Source organism: Metarhizium brunneum, chromosome 4 (assembly GCF_013426205.1).
Source record: "Metarhizium brunneum chromosome 4, complete sequence".
NCBI classification, from domain to species: Eukaryota; Fungi; Ascomycota; class Sordariomycetes; order Hypocreales; family Clavicipitaceae; genus Metarhizium; species Metarhizium brunneum.
The window spans coordinates 2,024,327-2,046,139 of record NC_089425.1 but is presented as its reverse complement, the minus strand read 5'-3'; the positions used below and the strand labels follow the sequence as shown (position 1 = coordinate 2,046,139).

The following is a 21,813-nucleotide window of genomic DNA, read 5'->3' as shown; positions in this document are numbered from 1 at the left end:
CGTTTCACAGTATCAGATGAAAGGCATCATTTTCTATTATCTTCCTTTGAAGGGAGGGGGTTTGTTTCGGTGTTCGTCACAGCTCGAAGATGGGATATTATTCGGTCTTTTTTTTATATTATGATGATGATACCTGCCGGGATATTGGCATTTATGACTGAACGTATATTTGAAACGCTTTAGTGTCTGGTACTGCATTCATAATTAAGTAGACTTGACCTCCATTTGTAGCAATAAGCACGTTCCAGTGCCTGCCTGGGTTGGTGAGCGGGCGGGAATATCAAGGTTTATATGCGACTTGCAAGAAGATGTGTTTGAAACAGTCTATGAATGCATTCTGTGTCAACCAGCAGTAAAGAGATAGTGTGTCATGCTAACAATTACCTCTAAGTAATTAAGTACCTACTTACCTAGGTAGGTACTTACCTAGGTATGTACCTACTTAAGTGATTGATAACGGCGCATCACATCGTACGTATCGTTGCTGCTAAGTATAGGTACCTAGGTACCTAGGCAGGTACTTTACCCAAGGTATTGACGCAACAAGTACTAACACTCCCCTGAAGACATGGTGGTTGTGGGGCTGTATCATATCTGATGCGAGACCCTTGACCGCGTGGAGTCCGTATTGACAGCTCTAACCTTCATGTCCTTCGGTTCTCCCGTTGCCGAAGCTGCTCCTGGATATTGCTCCTCATTTTCTACGTACCTTTTATTAGCGTAAGAGCATTTCGGCACGATATGCTTCCAGTTCCCTTTACATCACTTCCTGTCACGACTACGTGAGCTCGGATCCGATATGCTGGTCCTTCGTCTAGAGTCTCCCCAAACTTTGACTAAGCTGCGTCAACTTCTGAAAAGCTATAGGCCGTGCCCTCAAAAGAGCTTGGGCTTGCATGACAATGGCACCTCCATCTACGACAAACGCAATGCCGACATACGGTCCCCGCGCGCAGGCTGCTCTCCTCAAGTCTGTCAGTGAACCTGCTCAATGGCCCCGATAGAAATTTTAACATTCGTTCGAGCTTCATTACGGTTGACTAATTCAAACTTTCAGGCCAACCACATTTTTGATTTAAACCAGGCTGCCGAATCCCTCGATGAATTAACAAACGGTATTACGCTTGCCCACATTCTCCATGAATTAGATCCAGAATTTGATCCATCACACCTTGAGTCGAGCCATGGCACCTCGAAGTACCTGACCAACAAACGAAACCTTCAGGCCGTCTATAAAGGTCTCTTCAGATTCATACGTCAACAAGTCCCTGAGCTTAGCTGCCAAGCAAAAAAGTTCGATTATCATGCTGTGGCAGAGAACCCGGAGCCTCAAGGCATCAGCCAGGTGCGTGTACTCAATTATGTATAAGATCCATAACCCATCTACCCTTCTGGTTACTTACCAAGTACACCCTTTAGCTCCTTGCCGTCATGGTGTCTGCTGCTGCTATGGGCCCCGATAACGGCAAATATGTTCCTAGAATCCAACATGGTCTCGACCGTGAAAATCAGGCGGAGATTATGCAAATCATTCGAGCAATGCAACAAGATATCTCCAATTACAAGGATGACGATGATCTGGATGAGGCTATCGATGCGGTTATGGAAGCGAGGGATATCGATCTCCTAGTAGAAGAGCAAAATGCCGTGCTTCGGCAACAGCTTGACAGCACAAAGAAGAATCTCTCGGATTATATTACTCGTTTGGAATATCTTCAGCAGAGCCATGAAGAGCTAAAATATGAAAAGGAAAAAAACGATCGTGAACTCGAGGTTTTACGAAAAGCTACGCAAGACGGCGCCAACAGTGCAGAAGCTATCAAATTACTTGAGGCTCAGGTCCACGAACAAATGGAAATCATAGCGAGGAATGAAGAGACTATCCGTAATCACGATCGAGTTAAATCTCAGCTAGAGGGCGAGGTTCAAAGATTGAACCAGAAGAGCATACAGGCAGACGAACTCAGGGATCAGGTAGCAGAATGGAAGCACAAAGCGGAGGAATTTGAAAAGAAAGCAAATACAGCAGAGAGATACAAGCAGAAACTTGAATCTCAGCAACACCTTGCTAAAGAAGTCCAAAATCTACAGTATGAAAAGGCCGAGTTGCAGGAACAGCTGCGCTTCCTCGTGGATGACAGAGAGAAGAATGAGAGGACCCGGAAAGCCGAGGATGAACTCACTAAAATGATTACACAATCCGAGCAACACCTGTGGGATGAGCGCAATCAAAAGAATCAGCTGATTAAAGACGTTGCTGCACTGGAGGAGGAGCTAACGAGACTAAAGGCTCAAAGAACACACGATGAAAGGTTCATTCAGGACTTGCAAGAACAGGTGCAACAAGGGCCAGATGGGGTAGCACAAGACGGCAACATTACCGCACTCTCCGGGGCTTTTAGTTTGGAGGACGAGTTGAATAATGCGACTGACGGGGATAGACAGACCAATCTTCCGTTAGAATTGTCTCGATTTAAGGCTGAAAATGAACTTCTAAGACGAACACTTGGATCGACTGGCGATGCAGCCCTTCTCAGGCGTGAGCTTGAAGAGCAACGCCGGCAGCGGGATCGTCTCCAGCAGAATTTCAATGACATTTTCGAAAAGCATACATTATCTCAAGAACAAATTACAGCTTTAATAAATGACTCCAGCAATGAAGGGTATGGGACCAAGATTCGATATCTGCAAAAAGATTTGAAATCGCATAAACTAACCATCCAATTTATGACTACAGGTCCGAAGCATTCATTAATTTGCAAACTCAGCTCGTCGGTTCACAGGAAGAGCTTGATGCAATCAAAAAACAAGCCGCCGAGCTGCAATCTAAGGTTTCAGACACGAATCGAGAGCTGATTGCAGCCAAAGCAAAGCTTTCGGCCGCAGAAAAAGGCGGGACCGAGGCTATTGATGAGCTCAAGAGCACTGACAAACTGATATCCGAATCCCTCAAGGCAGAGCTGGACAGGCTCAGGGAGGAGTACAATTTTGTCGTCAGTGAACGGGACGCTCAGAAGTCTCAGCTAATTGATGCACTTCTTGCCAAGGAAAAGCTCAGAAAAGAGGTCGAAGACACAAAAGAATTGCAAGAGAGCTCAATGGCTGGGTCAGCGGATGCAGACATGTCTGAGACGATGAGGAAATCCAGTGAAAAGATAGAAAAACTGCGTACACGCCTCAAAGAACGTAAATTGGTAAGTTGCTACAGTCGTCCTTGTCAATATCCCTGGTCTTTGCATACGGCTGTTATCATATGAAGATTTGGCTTCGCAGGCCAGATAACTATAAGCTGGCATCGGGAGCCGCGCAGTTGCAGTCAAGTTGGTCGCCGAAGACGCATGGGACACATATGGTCAAATACTACTGTTACGGCTGGCTGGACTAGTCCTCAAAGATGGCAAGCAAAGTGGAAGACTTCACTGTGTTTGCCGCGAGTTGCTGTTTATCCAGTTGGTATTTCGACATTGATTGCACAGTAATGGATTGGTGTCATCATCAAGACCTCGGCCTCAAAATATTGACCCGGTCTCACAATATGAATGTTTTCTGCCTTGGTTCTAACTTGTCTTGTCCACAGCAACTTGAACAATCGGAGCAAGAAAAACTCGACTTGCAAAATCGTCTCAAAGCAGAGCAAGGCGGTGAGGCTTCGGCTGGCCAAAGGGTGAGTCTATTCATTTCGCAGCTATGAACTAAGCAACTGCTGAAGGCATTTGCTCTATCCCTCATCTAATTTCAAATTTACTAATTGTGGTATGTCGTCAAGGCTGCTACTGATGAGCTTATGAAGAACCTTCAAAGAGAGAACGCTCTCATTGCGACAGCGTGGTTTAATCTCACAAGCCGACTGCAGAGCAACCATGTTGTAGTTCAGCGGCGGCATGACGCGCCAAGAAGCTGGCTGAACAAGCAGAGGCAGATGGTCAATGGTCAGTTGCGCCAACGCGACTTGCTCTACCTCTACTGACCAAATGTCTTCCAGCGACTCCGCGAAGATAGGATCTTATGGTTTGAAGCCGCCGTGATCGATCCACCCCAGAACTGTATTCATCTAATGAGACACAAAGGCTGAATATGTCTGCCTTCGTATCAAGCTTGCCACTCCTCTCGAGGAGCAAGATTTCCTACCCTACCCTGGCTTCCTCTCGCGCTCTTTTTCCGGTCTGGTAATACTTCCTACGTCTTATCTGATCTTGGGTATGGACATGTTGGTATTCCAGAATGGTTGAATCATCAAAACAACTTCTATACCCACCTTAGACAATGCCCTTTTCTAATGCATCCATTCATCATTAATTTGCACCTAATTTTGCTTTGGAGCCCTAGGTGAATGCTCTGAATCAACAGTCAATCTGTCATGTGTAGCTATGACCAAGTGAACCAGCACCTTCGAACCTCGCAAGATAGCACACTTTCGTTACTCGAGCACTTAAGGCGTTCCCCGTTGGCAACCAAGTGGGCTAGCATCTCACGGCCACTTAGTCGTCGCTGACGGATAGTATTGACGGCTCAAATTCCTAGGCACCTCGGTGGTCTCCAATAAAGTCAAAACAATGCCTGCCCTTTAACTTACAAAACATGCGCAATCATAGCGTTTGTTTGATTCCGTTTGTGAATATTATCCAGAATCCTATGTTTTGGGTTGTATTTGATACATGCAGGTAAAATCTGGACTCTAAGACTACATAGTGTACCTCTTTTCTTGAAAGCAACGAGGCTCGCTGAAACTAGGACGGGTTTTCATCGGTTGAGTTTTGCACCACTATAGGGGGCGTTTAATCCTTACTGGCAATTCGGCTCAGTATACCGGATCCTTGACTCTTGTTTCCTTGCAAGATATCTAGCATATTCTTCCACACTTGTCCAGGTTGCTGGCTAGCGTCGATGCCCTTCCATATGCCAGTCTTCTGATAGTAATCGACAACTGGTGTCGTCTGCTTATGATACGTGACTAGACGCTTCTTCAATGCATCTGCATTGTCATCGCTTCGCTGAACAAGGGGCTCGCCTGTGACATCATCCTTCATAGGTTCCTTTGGCGGATTGAATGTACTATGGTAGGACCGACCTGACGCAGGGTGGATCAAGCGACCGGTGATGCGTGCAACGAGCAACGAGTCATCAATTTGCAGCTCAACAGCATGCTGAAGCTTCTGGTTTCGCTCTTGAAGCATGGAGTCAAGGCCTTCTGCCTGAGGGACCGTGCGGGGGAATCCATCAAGGATGAAACTGGACTTTTGGTAAGCAAAGGCTTGGTTCGATTCAAAACTTCCAAAATGTTGTACACTTACCCTCCTTGGCACTCCTTGTTGTTTTCCAGCTCTTCTTTGATCATTCCGATGACAATGTCGTCACTGACGAGACCGCCCTGATCCATGATCTTCTTTGCCTCTCGGCCAAGGGGGGTTTTCTTCGCAACCTGAGAACGCAACATGTCACCCGTGGCCTATGTTATGCATAAAAGGCAAAGATGGTCAGAAAAAAGCGAGCTGACGAAACAATCAGAATATTACTTGGGTATTTTTACCAATGACTTACCAGATGGCAGCAGGAGAATCGATCCTTGATCTTTGGCGCCTGCGTTCCTTTGCCTAAAAATTTGAGGTTACTCGACGTCCCGAGGGATGACAAAAGTCACAGTGTTCTTACCAGCTCCGGGCGGTCCCATAATTACCATGCGAATCTCTTCAGTGGAAGGGGAGGAGCCCGTTGCGCGCCTCTCCAGCTGCTTAATGCGCGAGTCGAGGTTGCCGATGACCTCTTTCAGCTGCTTCAACTCATCCTCGACGAAACCCATGATCGTAACAAAGTGGAAGGACTGGGTTCAAGTGGTGGAGGCCAATTGGTCAATTCGACTCTCCCGGGTGCTGAAGGAGAGCTTACCCCGTGGCGGGTTGCAAGAATTGAGATATGAAGGGGAGGGAATGGACAATAGAGGAAGCGGGATGGATGGCTGGAGTCAATTGATTCTGACGAAAGAAGCGTTGTCGGCAGAACCATGGCTCGGGATACGGAGTAGTGGGTGATTCTGTCGGCTACGGAGCACTTTGGCCTAAGCTCCGTCCGCCCTAGCGGCCAGGCCTGATTGGTTTGTCTGCTCAGTGCATGTGGGTATGTCGCCTTGCGCTCGCCCCCAGTGCAGTCCAGCTGCTGGCTGTTAAGCGCTTCAGTCGTTACATACCTGGCAATCAAGACATGCGACGCTGAGTTTGGCGCTGGAATTGAGCGACAGATGTACCGACATGGAGTACAGGGCAACCGTGGCCTGCGAAAGCCCGGTAAGCCGACAACGAGTGCGTACCTCTTAGATGCCAGCGGTCCTCGCTAGGTACTGAAGTACTTAAGTACCTAGGCAAGCTTCAAAGGTCAGGCGGTGAGGCGGTGAGGCTTAGGGATCTATTGACAAATCTCCATTTGCCCGTGAGCAACATCCCACTAAGTTTGAGCGCTCAAATCTCCAGATGTCAGGCAGAGACGGCACTCAGTCAGTGGTCATGCCGCTGGTTCGTAGCTGGTAAAGGTCAGCAGGTGCTTGCTGCACGCCATCCCACCGTTGTGAGGCTTTTTGGCGAAGCCCCAGAGGTGAGCAATTTCACTGTCGAGCATGTATATTGAATATTTTCCCTCCGAGATGAGGTTCACCTATGTCAAGGTGTCTATTCCTTTGCGTATTCTTCGGTATATACTATTTTTTAGCCTTGGTGTGTGGTTAGTTGTGGTTCCCTGGCCTTGGTACAACCAAAATGATAGTGTTTCTTACATGATCATCCGGCCTTTTTTTAAGCAACCCAACGTACTAATATTAAATACTTTACCTAAGTCGGTACCTAGCTCGAGCCGTACCCCTAACACACAAGGGATTCGTACTGTGTCTGGAGCTCGACTTCGGTAAAATAAGGATAAAAAATAACTGCCTAGGTCCTGTCAGTAGGCATTAGATACCCGAAAACAGAAACAAACGGCCTAAGATAGATACCCTAGGCCCTGGTTATTCCGGACTGACTGCAAGATGTTCGTGCACCCCAAATTGTCTTAGTCTGAGCTTTCTGCCCACGTGACGTTCATTCAGGCTTCGCCCTCGAGAGCTCTGTGGCCCACACTCCTCTGCAACTACGGTGCACCTAGTACTCCGTAATGGCAGGCTGACCTCATCCATCTGGTAATTCGAAAGCTTCCGAGTCCCCCAGCTTTGCCTTTGCCGGTCGTTCTATCCCCATATAATCCTTTCGCTAGCACTACCTTGTGTGTCGCGAGTACAGTCATCCGGCACGCGACTCTTTTTTTCCGGGAAGGCAGCGTTAAGGCTTGCCAGCACAGGCATCAAGGCAGCCGCGGACACACGTACATCAGTCAAGAAGAGATCACTTCGCGCTCACCTTCTCTCGACTGCCCCGATATCACACCAACAGACTTTCTCTGCAGAGCCTCATACCTAGGTTCTGCTGGACAGACGATGCCTACCACCACTGCAGAAACTCTTTCTCTCGTCACCCGAAACGTTTCCGTTGCCCCCCTGGTGCTACTTTCAGCGGTAGATCATTACAATCGGACGGCTCAGAAAAATAAGAAAAGAAGAGTAGTTGGCGTGCTTCTAGGCCAGAACGACGGCAAAAATGTAAGAGTGTCAAATAGCTTTGCCGGTACGTACTAAATGTGGTATACTCTTGGAAATTGGCCGAGTAGCCGGTATCTAATTAGCTTCATCACTCAGTGCCGTTCGAAGAAGATGATACAGATCCGTCAGTCTGGTTTTTAGATCACAACTACGTGGAATCTATGAATGACATGTTCAAGAAAGTCAACGCGAGAGAGAAACTGATCGGATGGTACCATTCTGGTCCGAAGCTGCGAGCCTCGGATCTCGAGATTAACGAGCTGTTCAAGAGATACACACCTAACCCGCTGCTCGTAATCATCGATGTCCAACCAAAGGAATCGGGAGTGCCAACCGACGCCTACTTTGCCGTTGAAGAAATCAAAGATGTGAGTAGACTCGCCCCTCAAGGTCATGGAGGCCCGAGTGCCTGTAGTTGAATGACAGGTTTCGGTGTCCCATACCTTCCCTGACGAGCCACTTGCCTCCCCTCAGACAGCCACTAACACACACAAGGATGGCACTACCACTTCGAGAACGTTTGTCCACACGCCTTCTATCATTGAGGCCGAGGAGGCTGAGGAAATTGGCGTCGAACATTTACTACGAGATATCCGAGATGTCGCTGTTGGCACTTTATCTACACGCGTTACAAACCAGCTTCAGTCGCTTCAAGGCCTTCACTTACGGTTGAGAGACATTGGTGCGTATCTTCAGAAGGTTCTAGATGGCCAACTGCCCGTCAATCACGCCATCCTAGGTAATCTGCAAGACGTCTTCAATTTACTGCCAAACTTGTCCTCTCCTGAGGTGGATGGAGAATCTCGGGGGGGTGAATTAGCATATGCCATGAGTATCAAAACCAACGATCAACTCATGGCTATCTACTTGAGCAGCTTGATACGTGCCATCACTGCATTCCATGATCTTATAGAAAATAAGATACAGAACAGGCAGCAACAGGATGAGAAGGAGGCAAAGAAAGAGGAAAATGCTGCTAAAGAAGAGAAAAAGGAAAACGGCGTCAGCGGACATAACGCCGAGCCCAAGGAGAGGAGTGACAAACAGAAGGATGGCAAAGACAAGAAGAAATAGTGGAGGTGATCTGAATGGTCATACGTGAGCCTCCTCCGTATCTTGGGCTTCCGGGTATGATTCGAGCCTTGTCGGGTAGATTTGAGGCTACATATACCATCCCTATGTACACTTCGTTATTAATAGACAACGACCGACCAACCCATTGACCCTTGTGATTCCGTGAGTATATTTCATCATCGTTGTGGAATAACAAGGGGGCGATTCCTTAGATTAGACTTCTATTATGATGATTTCAGTTCTTTTCGGCAGGAATCAAACTGCTGACAGAAAAGCCGCCATCCCATAATCTGAAACAATCTTGTTTACAACACTGTCCGCAAATAAATGCCCACATCTTTCAATCAACAAGCACGCTAGAAGATGTTTACAGCTCGGTAAGCTGTTACCATTGACAAAGGTAACACTTCGGGGTGTATTCCACGATGACAATTCCAGCCCACAAGCCAAGGCAGAGTGAATACAGTTAAACTGCGTATCATTCAAGCGTCGGCTGCAAAATTTAGCAATGGCGAAGCTGGTGCATGAGCAATTCCAGGCCGTGAGGTGCACAATGTGCGTTTTTGGTATGGCTCTTGCCTCAGTCGCTGTCAAACGTAGGGATGTGGAAGAAAACGGTCGAACAGCATAGACTGACGGTTCGTTGTGACCCAATTCCGAGGTCTTGTTGTTCTGGGAAGTCTGAGAAGGCCACGTTTGACCAAGTCCCTGGTCATCGGTGACAACCGGACCTATTTCTGTCCCAGCTGATACATCTGAGCCAACGCGAAATTTATCAACCAGCCGCCTATCTATTAGGTCCAATGCAGGTAATATAAGATTAGGAAATAACACATGGAGTGTCAGCATCACACTCCGAAGTTCCCTTATTGAAGCCTCTTGCGAAATCTGCCGAGGCATGCCGGTCGATTCCTCATGTGTAAAGCAGGATGATTTGGATATTGAAGTTATAAGCGAGGATAAGATCGTGCCGTGGGAGGGAAGAGGCCCTGGCGTCATCGTGAGACCTGGTTCTCAGCCTAGATTATTAAAGCCGGCATTGTAGCAAAGTGTGAACAAGGGAAAAAAAGTTCAAACGTTAGGCTTGTCGCTTCTTACTATTTTTGAGGCAGTAAGGGATGATGGGTGTATCCAACCAACTACCTCTAGGTAGGTAGGTATGTGGCGTGTTGGACACAGTGCTAAGATCTGGTTGTTACGGTGCGGCACGTCGGGTCCGAATGTGATGTCCAGATTAAGTCACGGTCTTGAGCCCAAACATAATCCGATTGTCTGTTCGGCGAAACTGAATAAGCCATGTTGCTCGAATTCTTGGTTGCACCAGTGTCCTGCTTGGGACAGCACCTCGCCTAGAGTCGTTGGGAAGAACAAAAATGGAGAGAGAGCTAGTATATTCACTAAAAAAGCACGAGACGTGTAGAGACATTTGAAATGCCATCTCAAGCCTGCTTCGCCTTATAAATTTCACTGACTTTATTTAACATAAAACTGGGCAATTATTTTACACATGGCGCAAATACTACCAGGGCATAAGCCTCCCCGCCTGCAGATGCTTGGATTCAAACCCAGTCCTTCGGGTCTTTCAGAACGTCTACGAGGCGCTGTTCTCTACTTTTTGGTTCTGGCTCATGCATATACTTCCAGCTCGCGGTAAGCGGTAAGCTGACGAGTATGCTTTCCACTCGCGATCCCGGAGTGTTCAGTCCAAAGGCAGTCCCCCGATCGTGCACAAGATTGAATTCAACATACTTGCCACGCCGAATTTGCTGCCAGTCCTTCTCTTCTGCCGTAAACGGCATATCCTTGCGTTTTTCCAAAATGGGAAGATATGATGGTATAAATGATTTCAAGCAGTCCTGGATGAAGGCGAATGTGTTCTCTTGGTCACGTTCTGAGTCGTCGAGGTCATCGAAAAAGATACCTCCAATGCCGCGACATTCGCCTCGGTGCTTATTATAAAAGTACTCGTCGCACCACTTCTTGAAACGTGGATAGTATGTCTTGTCATGTGAATCGCAAGCGGATTTTAGTGTCTTGTGGAAATGGATGGCGTCTTCGTCAAAGAGGTACGAAGGTGTCAGATCACTACCTCCACCAAACCACCACGCTTGGGATGATCCATCTGGGTTCGCTGTTTCGAAATATCTGTAATTGAGGTGGACCGTGGGTGCCATTGGATTCTTGGGGTGCAGAACCATGCTCAGGCCGGCGGCGAAGAAGTCGAGGGACTCTACACTTGGATCGAGCATCTTGTGGTTTGCGTGCATCTTTTGTATGGCAGGTTTTGGGAGAGAACCGTATACCACACTGATGTTGACACCAGCCTTCTCAAATACGTTGCCGTCTTGGAGAACACAAGATATGCCGCCACCGCCATTGTCTCGAGTCCACTCATCCTTCCGGAATCTTTTGCCGTCCACTTTTTCAAGTTCTTTGACGATGACCTGTTGTTGTTCCTTGATGAATTTCTCCATTCGAAGCCTCATCGGGGAATCCTCGTTGATTGTCGCTTCCCTCTTTTTCTGGGCATCTTTTTCTGCCAGAGTCGTTGCGTCGAGGCTTGCTCCGTTCGTTGTTGCCTGTGGTTGAGAGTCATGATGAGCCATTGGATGCGAGAAATTAAGCATCAAATTAAGCATTCCATAACTCACTGATTGGATTGCCAATGGCGCCCCGATAATAAGGGCCAGAGCTCCTGCCCAGACTGGCGTCCAGGCCGGTCGACGAGTTTGGTAGCCAGCGGAACTGGACACAGCACGCCGGCCTACCTTGGAAGGGCCATTGTGACAGTGAGCTGAGAAAACCCACGCACGAGGGCGAACCCCAGATACAAATCGCTGCGCTTGGCGACTAGGTGAAGCCATAGTCGACGACGAAGCTCGGTCGTCTACAATTGATGCTGCAGCCACGGTATAACTATCCAAAGGGTATTAAGAATCTGCAGTGACTACAGAGTAGCAGGCTGTCCAAATTCCTGCAATATATCGAGTTTATGTGTGGCGCGTTCGGGCAAAGCCGGGGGAGAGGGATGGTTGAGGCCTGGTTGCTCAAAAGGGCGGGAATATCGAATGTTGTCAAGAACGTCTGGTACCATACTCTTGCCAAGTCAGCTGTTCGCCGAAGCTGTAATTGATTTGTTTCCTGATATTACCTACCTAGTAGGTACTGGTGGCCTCGGCCTTGCCAGCCTTCCAACGGAGTACATGTAAGTACCAGCGCATCTGAGCTCCACTACACGGCAGGTGAGCTGGCATCTGGTAAAATCTGGCCACCAGCCAGCTGCTCGTGCTATCCACCCCACGTAGGTCGTAGATGCGAAGTCAACTTGAGCAGTTGGGGCACGTAGTAACAGCAAGCAGTCGCTCAGTTGCTTAACCACACAAGCTCGAGATGCTCTCAATATATTGAAATACCTAACGCTAACAGCACTTACAACTTTGACGCATTGCCATTCGGGCAGGCTTGCTTTCCGTTTGATGCTAGGCGGGAATCGGGCGTTCGAGCCGATGTTAACCGGTTTATGTTTCTCCGATCATTGTTAGGCATGGAAATTATGCCCGTGACCGAAGCCGACGACGACTACCTACATTCCCATATAAGCCTGAACGCCGGCAGTTTTTTCAGGTAATTTCGACATGGCCGAGTTGGCAGAAGGGACGCGGAAGCCTGAAGAGCTCGATATCGGGTAACCTGATAGAAAACTAGAAGCCTTTCGGCGTAACCTTTAAAGTGTCTCAAAGGAGAGAGGGCATGGAACGTATGAACCTGTTCGAATAAATCCATAGTCCCCCTGAGTAATACTCTGTAATTCTTATGATTTTAAAATTGCCAAGGGGGTCTCAATACAGCTTCCAGTGATTCACTCGTCGACCTCAACGCTTCCGGATTTGGACTAGCCCAGTCACTCCCCGCGCTCTTGGCCTCGTGCCTGTCACTGCCTGCCACCGCCTCTCTTTTGATTTGGTCATCTTCCGCACCCCTCTTTCTTCCGTGGCCTGCTGCCTCGTCATCACCTGCCTATTAGTTTAGGCAGCGCATCATCTCCTCCCGCCCGGTAGCCTCTCCCTTCCATCGACAAGCTTTGATCTCTGTCACTATACATTTATTTCGACCTGCTTGTTACATCTCTGATCGCAACAACATACGTGCAACCAGGGCCTTAACTACTACCAACATATCTGTGCTGAACCGAGCATTCACTCATCATGCGAAGCAAGTTCAAGGACGAACATCCGTTTGAAAAGCGTAAGGCTGAGGCCGAGCGCATTCGCCAGAAATATGCGGATCGCATTCCAGTAAGCATCATACGCTGAACTAGGGACCAGCTTGGCGACTGTCTGTGATGGCCTTGTCCATTTCCTGGCCTATCGTCGTCAAAATAGAAGCATCGCATCACTGCCGCAAAGTCTCAAAAGCTGACTCTTGTTTTGTTTCAGGTCATATGCGAAAAGGTAGAGAAGAGCGACATCGCCACCATCGACAAGAAGAAATATCTGGTGCCATCAGATTTGACGGTCGGGCAGTTCGTGTATGTCATTCGCAAGAGAATCAAGTTGTCTCCAGAGAAGGCAATCTTTATATTCGTTGATGAGGTGCTGCCACCAACTGCGGCTCTAATGAGCAGCATCTACGAGGAGCACAAGGATGAAGACGGGTACGCTCCCCATCGCTAAAAAACAACACTTGGACATACACAGCAGTGGTCTAATTTGTCCTTTGCAGATTCCTCTACATCACCTACTCGGGCGAAAACACTTTTGGCACCGCGTAAAAGCTTAGGCGGGCTCGCGATATTTTTGTTAGATGGTGATGAAGGGCGTTCCGGTCTTGCACGGTTGAAACTTTTGTTTGATTTGGTTCCGGGTCTCGATTAGAGTTGCTTGTTCCTGCATCTGCCTACTTCTCGAAACGGATTTGGTTCATATTTGTGCGACATTCTTTGCAACCCGCGCTCAACAATGTGGAGGCAAGTGAACCAGGTCTCAGGAAGGTCACCGTTGAGGGTGGATTTTCGAGAAATGACATGACTGTCACAGCCCATACCCTTCTGCGCAATCGTTTCGCTTCAAATTCCATTGGTTCAGCTGAGCTGGCGCCGATGAGACGAAGCGTGAAGTTCTCCTACTTTTAGAGTTCGCAAACTGGAGTTGTGGCGAGCTCTTGGCTACAGCTCTGCTGGCTAGACAAGACGGCACTATAACGAGCCTGCTTATTTGATTTAGCTTTGGATTAATTTGAAGTACTCCTTATGTTACGCGCCTGACGTGAGCTTGAGCTTGATATCTACGCTCCACATCAATCGAAGTAGCCGGACTATGGAGCAACACGGCACGTAGCTGGGGTGGATTACTGTGCGATAAATGTACATATGTATGTACATATGCAAGCCTGTCGTGTTGCCTACGATCGGCCAGCGCCGTATCAGTGGAAGTTGCGACCATGTAATGAATGAAACGGTGACCTGGAAGTCCGGACATTGAAGTGCCAATCGAGTAGTCTGTACGTGCTGCATTCAAGAGGAGGGTAGAGGGAGCCATGCCCGAAGTTCGATGTTTTGAAGCTTAAGTCAACGGACATTATTATAGAGCTCCAGAGCCGAGTCCGGCTTGTCTGGCCCCTCAACGCGTCTAATGAAACGAATTGACCATGTGTTGCATGCTTGTTGTAGCCTGGTGCGGTTCAGAGCCTCTGAGACGATTGGGTGTCACGGGTCCCTCAAACAAGCTGCATCGACATGTGGTGCTGTCTTGTTGAGTGAAATTTGAGCCCCAGCGCGGTGGATCAGTGACACTTTTAGATAAGTCTGGCGCTGGGGTTTCAAGGGTTCCTGTGGAAAACATCAAAGCCATCCACAACCTCCAGCAACGATGCACATACGACTTCACGCTAGGTTGCTCGCTGTTGTCGACTGGCGGTGCTCCTGCAGATGCCTGGAGTTTCGGATTTCGAGCGGGCGTCAAGACGAACACTGGCTAGCGCCAGCAACATTGAATAGGAAGCAGGTAGATGGGTGAAAGGGTCTGGTGTCTGGCCGCAGCAGATGCGGCCTCTTTGGGTCTGGCAAGCGAACCTAGCACACCAGCAACATTCGAAGCTGACGGGCCATATCGACTCTACCAGACTGCCTGCTGAGTGCCTGGCAAAGGTCTAGCCTTGCAAATTTGGCCTTCCAAAGAGGAACACCTAGCCTTGGATGTCGCAACAGGGCACGGGGCGGGAACACGAGTCACTGCGTCAAAGCATTTCTATTTTATGCCCGAATGCCTTCGATGCTCTCAGTCACTGGGTCTTTATGCATGTAGACACAAGCATGCGTGCTATTGTCCTCGCCTCCTCAATGTTCTTCATCATTGCTTGGCATTGTACGCATGGAGCGGAACAATAGGCACAGGTTCATTAGCTGCCTATTACACAACAATGCCGGCTTGACGTGTTTCAGATAAAGAAAGACAGGCGGGAACTCTGGACGAGGCCTAGGCGAATTCCTAAGGAGCTTTTCTTTCTTTTGGTCCACGTGCAATCCCCGACGTTGACGCTCTGTTTGAGAAATAACCTGGTCAGGCACTTCAAGGAGATTCTACTGGATTATCTTCATCGACGCCCAGCGCTTAACGAGAGCTCAGCCCCACTGTAAGCGCTGAGTCGCAAATGGTCATGCACTAGATCGCCGGGCATGCGCAGAGCACCAGAGCACCTCGAGTACGTACATGTATCCAAGTACAAGGCGTGAGAGCGCGTTTTGGGCTGACAGCGAATCGACCTAGCAAATAGTTCGTTGGACATGGCTACATCAAGAGTGAATCAGGCAGGCAGTTGCATGGATCTCTTGATGCTTATTGTTCTTCGTTTTCCTCTTTTTCTTCCCTTTCGCTTGCATGCATGGATTCTTCTCAAATCTTTGTTGCGCCTTTCTTGCACAATGACCATGGGAGAGCATACGAACTGATCATTAGCACACATCTCTCTCTCTCTCTCTCTCTCGTATACTTTGTTCCCTTTCACCCTTTTTTTTTTGAGTTCTTTTGCTGTTCATCAACTCACTTCTTTTAAAAGCTAATCGTACTTTTTGTCCGGTGCTTCTCCCTACTTCATTTGAATCGTCCTCTACAAACGGGCAAACCACACAGTCACTACATATTTCCGTCCATACATACGCTCAATCTTCCTTCTTCTACAAACTACTTCTACAACGTTTTTCTTTTTCTGTTTTATCCAAAGCAACTAGGACCGATACGAATAGAGCAAGGATGCCCTCCTCCTGGAACCAGAGTTCCGCAGTCAACTATCCAGACGTGCCAGGCTCTCTTCATGCCCACCCCATCGAATCGTCAGAAACACCAAAAAGGGCCCAGCGTACAACAAAATCTACAACACCTTATTTGGGCCTAAGTTCTCGGCTCTCCCAAGTATGGATCAATCGATGGACAATTCTCTTACTCTTGGTTCTGGTCCGGATCATTCTCTTGCTTGCTCAACTGAATGACAATGTCGACGATGCAAAGGCCAAAGCGCTGGCTGCTTGCACCAAGGTGGAAGACGTAGGGAGTGCGATGGCATCCATGCCGCATTACCTCTCTGCCGGCGTGAATCATCTTGCCGCGTCTAGCATTTCGAAGGCTGTGCATGCTATGGTCAAAGTGCTGGATTTGATAATACAAGGCGTCGAAGCAATCATAGTATGGTACATCAACTTTCTCACTGCGACATATGTCTGTCTCATCACGGCTCTGGTTCATGCTAGCTTGGACGTGGTTGCGTCTGTTACAAAAGATGCCACAGCAGCCTTCAACACGGTTATCGACGGAGCTACAGGAGAAATTCAAGAAATAGCCGGCGGATTACAAAAAGCAGTCGGCAAAATCAAGGATGGTATTCAGAATAGCATTTTCAGCAAGTTCAACATCGACCTGCCGTCTATTGACTTTACCAAGCCAGTCGAGAAATTAAAAGGGTTCAATCTAAACTCATCACAGTTCGTCACAGATGTGCAGAAACTGAATAAGGACTTGCCAGATTTCGAGGGTGTACAGAATTTAACGAAACAGGCAATCTCTATCCCTTTTAACTTTGTTCGAGAGGCACTGAACAATAGCCTCGGTAATTACAAGTTCAACGAGACCATATTCCCCTTGGCGAAGAAGGAGCAGCTCAAATTTTGTTCCAACAACGAAAAATTGGATGGGTTTTTCAATAAGCTATTTGACCTTATTCATAAGGCCAAGGTCATCTTCGTCATTATCCTATCCTCGCTTGCCGTCGCTGCCATGGCGCCCATGGCTTGGATGGAGATCAGGCGGTGGCGAAGACAAGAAAAGGCAGCCGGACATATAGAACAAAAAAGGCTTTACGATACGTGGGATCCCATGGAGGCTTCCTACATAGCATCGAGACCAACCACGGCTCTTTTTGGCATCAACATAACGTCTAGAATGAGTGGCAGACGCCAGGCTCTCGCTAGATGGTGTCTTGCGTACGCCACGTCTGGACCCGCGATCTTCGTGCTGTCACTCGCTATCGCTGGTCTCTTCTCATGCCTCTGTCAATACGTCATACTGAAAGCAGTCCAGAAGGAGGTTCCGGAGTTGACAAAGGAAGTTGGGGAATTTGCAGACGAGGTTGTGGCAAAAATCAACAATATCTCAGCAAATTGGGCGGCTGATGCGAATGGAGTTGTCAAAGGGCTCAATGACGATATCAACAATGACGTTCTAAAGTACGTGACGAATGCCACTGGTGCTGTGAATAACACGATAAATGTGTTCCTTGGTACCTTGAATAAGGGTCTCGAGACGGTCTTCAACGGTACAATTCTTCTCAAACCTATTCAATCGGTCTTGCATTGTGTTATCGGCATAAAGCTTGAGAGCGTGCAAAAGGGATTAACCTGGGTCCACGACCACGCCCACGTCGATTTCCCATTATTTGACAACAACACCTTCAGCCTTGGTGCCCAGCAGAGTGTGTCTGGAGACTCGGGCCTTCAACATTTCCTTGCCTCGCCGTCTTCGGCAACGACTGATGAGGTATCAGCGGCGGTCAACCGGGTCACCAACTGGCTCTTGAAGGGTATTACCAAGGAGGCCTTAATATCTACCGGTGTTCTCCTTGTTTATGTCATAGTCGTGTTAATCGGGTTGATCCGAACTCTGGCTGGCATGGCGTTTGGCGGCCGCGATTCCGAATCTGATGACTTCCCGCACGCTGGGAAAACTAGTGGTCAAGATGAATCGCGGTCAGAACAACCAGGTTCACCTCGATACTACGATGGCCGGGGCGAGAAAATGGAAGAGGTACATTTAGATGATTATCAGCAACACCCATACAAGCCCTTTGACTCAAAACACCCGTACTGAACAGTGTACTTCCCGCGAATAGCATTGCAGAGTCTATTAATGTACTATAAAATAGAGAAATGGAACATATAATTTAGATTTAGATTGAAACCTTTTACTGCCATTTCTCTGTCCGTTGGCGCCGCATGACCAATTTGTGCCAACAGAGAAAAGTTGGGTCCAAGGATACACTTTGTGTTGGGTTGCAGAACATGGTGCAGAGTATGAGACGAGAGTCAACGCCATAAATGCGGAGGTAAATAGCTACACAGTACGGAGTATCTACCAATTGCACCTCACACCCTGTACCATGAATACTAGTGCTAGTCCTCCGTGCATCCGAGCTTCACATTGACGATCATCTTTCCCCTTTAGGCAAGTCCGGCATTGTGGGACCCCCGAGCTGCAGCTCAGATGCAAATGCGGGATCTCGCATTTTCGAAGTGACGGAGAAGACACTAAGTACTTACGTAGCCTTGCAGAGATAGGCGGAGGGTATTCGTTGCAGCAGGGGATCTTGGAACTGCCATTACTTACTTATGTACTTATACAGAGTACGAAAAAAAAGTAGAGCAACACAGGACGGGACAGGCATTTAATTACTAAGTTGACCTCTTAGTAGGTACTAAGTAGGTACTAAGTAGGTACTTACGATGTACTCCGTAAAGTACTTACGAGGCGCCGCCTGTGCCAATTGACCTACCTCTGTTACTTAGAGCACAGATGGTCTGGTAGTTATATGTACGTACCTACCTAGGTACCTACCTACCTAGGTATGTACGGAGTACGGAGTACATTGACGTACTACATACGTACGTACTACTCCTAGTCTACTACTGTGGCGGGTAGGCTGTGATTCCGCGGGGCTGCGCGCCTGCATGTGCCCCATTCCTCTGGCAACTCGAGTCAAGTACATACAATCCAGACTCGTCATTTTTTCCTCCCCACTTGAACATAAAAGAGGCAAACGCCCACCAGCTCTCAATATCCTATCTTTAAGCCGTGGCACAGTCAGTCCCTTATCCTCGAAGAATTTATTATAGTGCCTTGATTGTATATTTGGATCCGTCATGGATGCTATCAAGCAAACCTTCCAGCGCTGCAAAGCGCAAAACAAGGTCAGCTCCGTTCTTTCCCACCCCTCGCCAAGGCTTGCTTGCTTCATCGCGGGGCATGACATTGGCGGCGTATCTATTACTGACACGATGCTCATACAACAGGCTGCACTTGTGACATATGTCACAGCAGGCTTTCCCCAGCCTCAAGACACCCCGGATATTCTGTTGTCCATGGAGAAAGGCGGCTCCGGTACGTTCACCAACCAGCCTTGCTCCGTGCTGCGTATCCCATTGAAGCCTGACATTCGTTGCGTCTACCTCGTCCTTAGATATTATTGAGCTCGGTGTTCCTTTTACAGATCCAATTGCAGATGGACCGACCATTCAGACTGCCAATACAGTACGGTAGCCTCCGGCATCGATGCTACTATAGGCACGCATGGCTAACCTGGCTAGGTTGCCCTTGAGCACGGGGTCTCTATTGAGACAACACTTTCCATGATAAAAACTGCACGTGGACGAGGCTTGCGGGCGCCAGTGCTTCTTATGGGATACTACAACCCCTTGTTGCGGTATGGTGAAGAACGCTTGTTACGGGATTGCCAAGCAACTGGCGTCAATGGCTTCATTGTTGTCGACCTACCACCGGAAGAGGCCGTCTCCTTCAGAAAGCTTTGCACTAAGGGGAGGTAAGTCACATCTCGCAAATGTCGCGAATTCCTCCTTAACCAACAATCTTATGTACCTTCTTTTTCTTAAGCAGTCCCATGATGGCTAATTTGGAATCGTGCTTGGCAGCCTCTCGTACGTCCCGCTTATCGCTCCCGCAACATCTGATGCAAGGATGAAGATTCTGTGTCAGCTGGCTGACTCTTTCATTTATGTTGTATCACGGCAGGGCGTTACCGGAGCCTCAGGGTCACTGAATGCCAACTTACCTGCTCTCCTTGAACGTGTGAAAAAGTACAGTGGGAACAAGCCTGCCGCTGTTGGCTTCGGTGTTAGCACGCGTGACCATTTTCTTAGTGTTGCCAACATTGCCGACGGAGTTGTTGTTGGAAGTCAGATTGTTACCACGTTGCAGAGAGCTGCCCCTGGCCAAGGTCCAAGTGACGTAGAAGAATACTGCGCGTACCTGTGCGGAAGAGGTGCTCTGCCACAAGATGATGCAACACGAGAGGTTGGAGTCGTCGAGGCAATTAGTGGTGCCAGGGGTCCAAGTGGAGATAATGTGACAGTTAACGCTGTTGTGACTGACCAAGATCGACTTACAGCCGAGCAAGACAGCGATCTGGTGTCGCAACTTGCAGCCCTTCATGGCAAGATTCCCGACAGATTTGGCGAATTCGGCGGTCAATATGTTCCCGAGAGTTTGATGGATTGCCTGTCCCAGCTGGAAGAGGGATTCAATAAAATAAAGGATGATCCTGAATTCTGGGCAGAGTACAGATCCTACTACGACTACATGGGGCGACCATCACGGCTCCATTTGGCCGAAAGACTAACTGAGCACGCTGGCGGTGCCAACATCTGGCTTAAAAGGGAGGACCTAAACCATACTGGCAGCCACAAGATCAACAACGCTTTGGGTCAATTGCTACTGGCGAAGCGTTTAGGCAAGACCAAGATTATTGCAGAGACAGGGGCTGGCCAACATGGTGTTGCAACAGCAACGATTTGTGCCAAATTTGGCATGGAGTGCACGGTATACATGGGAGCGGTAAGTATTCTGTATTGGTGACTCCATCTGTCGAATCTTTGACTTATAAGTTAATTAGGAGGATGTCCGTCGCCAAGCTCTCAATGTCTTTCGTATGCGATTGCTGGGAGCAAAGGTTGTCGCTGTAGAAGCTGGCAGCAAGACTCTTCGGGATGCGGTGAACGAAGCCCTCCGAGCATGGGTTATCGAACTTGATACCACTCACTACATCATAGGCTCTGCAATTGGGCCTCATCCATTCCCGACCATCGTCAGAACCTTTCAATCCGTGATCGGTAACGAAACTAAGAAGCAAATGATGGAGAAGCGCCAAAAGCTACCTGACGCAGTGGTCGCCTGTGTGGGGGGTGGCAGCAATGCTGTCGGCATGTTTTATCCTTTTTCCAACGATCCCACTGTCAAACTGCTCGGGGTTGAAGCTGGTGGTGACGGTGTCGACACAGAAAGACACAGCGCCACCTTGACCGGAGGATCCAAGGGCGTCCTTCATGGAGTGCGTACATATGTCCTTCAGGATAATAACGGTCAGATTTCTGAGACCCATTCCGTATCGGCTGGCCTTGACTATCCAGGAGTCGGCCCTGAACTCAGTTCTTGGAAAGATAACGAGAGGGCCAAGTTTATTGCTGCTACAGATGCACAAGCCTTCCATGCCTTCCGGCTGATGAGCCAACTGGAAGGTATTATCCCAGCACTTGAGTCAGCTCATGGAATTTACGGTGCCATCGAACTAGCCAAAACTATGAAGAAGGATGAAGATCTCGTTATTTGTCTGAGCGGTCGTGGCGATAAGGATGTGCAAAGTGTGGCTGAGGAACTTCCTAGACTTGGTCCGCAGATTGGCTGGGATTTGCGATTTTAAGAAACTACTTATACCCAACATCAAACTTCTTGTGTGAAGTAACAATAATGTCAAGTAAGGAGTATTCGGTCATGGAATATGTTCTCATAGTAGGAATGATCTTTTTTTTGTACATGATGACATAGAATAAAAGTACAAAGGATAAAGTTACA

At 48.3% G+C, this 21,813-nt stretch overlaps 7 protein-coding genes across 7 annotated transcripts; 5 read left to right on the top strand and 2 right to left on the bottom strand.

Moving 5' to 3' along the window:
• Positions 1-929: 929 nt before the first annotated feature.
• G6M90_00g072750 (uncharacterized protein) lies at positions 930-3,999 on the top strand (the record flags this gene model as incomplete). The annotated part of the gene is made up of 7 exons (XM_014690302.2): positions 930-974; positions 1,058-1,345; positions 1,420-2,663; positions 2,738-3,194; positions 3,578-3,664; positions 3,767-3,929; positions 3,983-3,999. 7 exons carry the CDS (start codon positions 930-932, stop codon positions 3,997-3,999), a joined length of 2,301 nt encoding a protein of 766 aa, XP_014545788.2.
• Positions 4,000-4,775: 776 nt separating this feature from the next.
• Positions 4,776-5,797, bottom strand: ADK1 (Adenylate kinase; the record flags this gene model as incomplete). Its single annotated transcript, XM_014690303.1, has 4 exons — positions 4,776-5,229; positions 5,292-5,446; positions 5,539-5,591; positions 5,650-5,797. 4 exons carry the CDS (start codon positions 5,795-5,797, stop codon positions 4,776-4,778), a joined length of 810 nt encoding a protein of 269 aa, XP_014545789.1.
• Positions 5,798-7,453: 1,656 nt separating this feature from the next.
• rpn-8 (26S proteasome regulatory subunit rpn-8) lies at positions 7,454-8,689 on the top strand (the record flags this gene model as incomplete). Its single annotated transcript, XM_014690304.1, has 3 exons — positions 7,454-7,640; positions 7,712-7,983; positions 8,111-8,689. 3 exons carry the CDS (start codon positions 7,454-7,456, stop codon positions 8,687-8,689), a joined length of 1,038 nt encoding a protein of 345 aa, XP_014545790.1.
• A 1,559-nt stretch (positions 8,690-10,248) lies between these two features.
• On the bottom strand, positions 10,249-11,295 carry HEM13 (Oxygen-dependent coproporphyrinogen-III oxidase; the record flags this gene model as incomplete). Its single annotated transcript, XM_014690305.2, has 1 exon — positions 10,249-11,295. The coding sequence occupies one exon, from the start codon at positions 11,293-11,295 to the stop codon at positions 10,249-10,251; it is 1,047 nt and encodes a 348-aa protein (XP_014545791.2).
• Positions 11,296-12,894: 1,599 nt separating this feature from the next.
• Positions 12,895-13,460, top strand: ATG8 (Autophagy-related protein 8; the record flags this gene model as incomplete). Its single annotated transcript, XM_014690306.2, has 3 exons — positions 12,895-12,984; positions 13,126-13,343; positions 13,412-13,460. The coding sequence occupies 3 exons, from the start codon at positions 12,895-12,897 to the stop codon at positions 13,458-13,460; spliced, it is 357 nt and encodes a 118-aa protein (XP_014545792.2).
• A 2,476-nt stretch (positions 13,461-15,936) lies between these two features.
• On the top strand, positions 15,937-18,042 carry PRM1 (Plasma membrane fusion protein PRM1; the record flags this gene model as incomplete). Its single annotated transcript, XM_014690307.1, has 1 exon — positions 15,937-18,042. One exon carries the CDS (start codon positions 15,937-15,939, stop codon positions 18,040-18,042), a length of 2,106 nt encoding a protein of 701 aa, XP_014545793.1.
• Positions 18,043-19,091: 1,049 nt separating this feature from the next.
• On the top strand, positions 19,092-21,661 carry trp-3 (Tryptophan synthase; the record flags this gene model as incomplete). Its single annotated transcript, XM_014690308.1, has 5 exons — positions 19,092-19,329; positions 19,409-19,479; positions 19,536-19,768; positions 19,878-20,799; positions 20,858-21,661. The coding sequence occupies 5 exons, from the start codon at positions 19,092-19,094 to the stop codon at positions 21,659-21,661; spliced, it is 2,268 nt and encodes a 755-aa protein (XP_014545794.1).
• Positions 21,662-21,813: the final 152 nt, after the last annotated feature.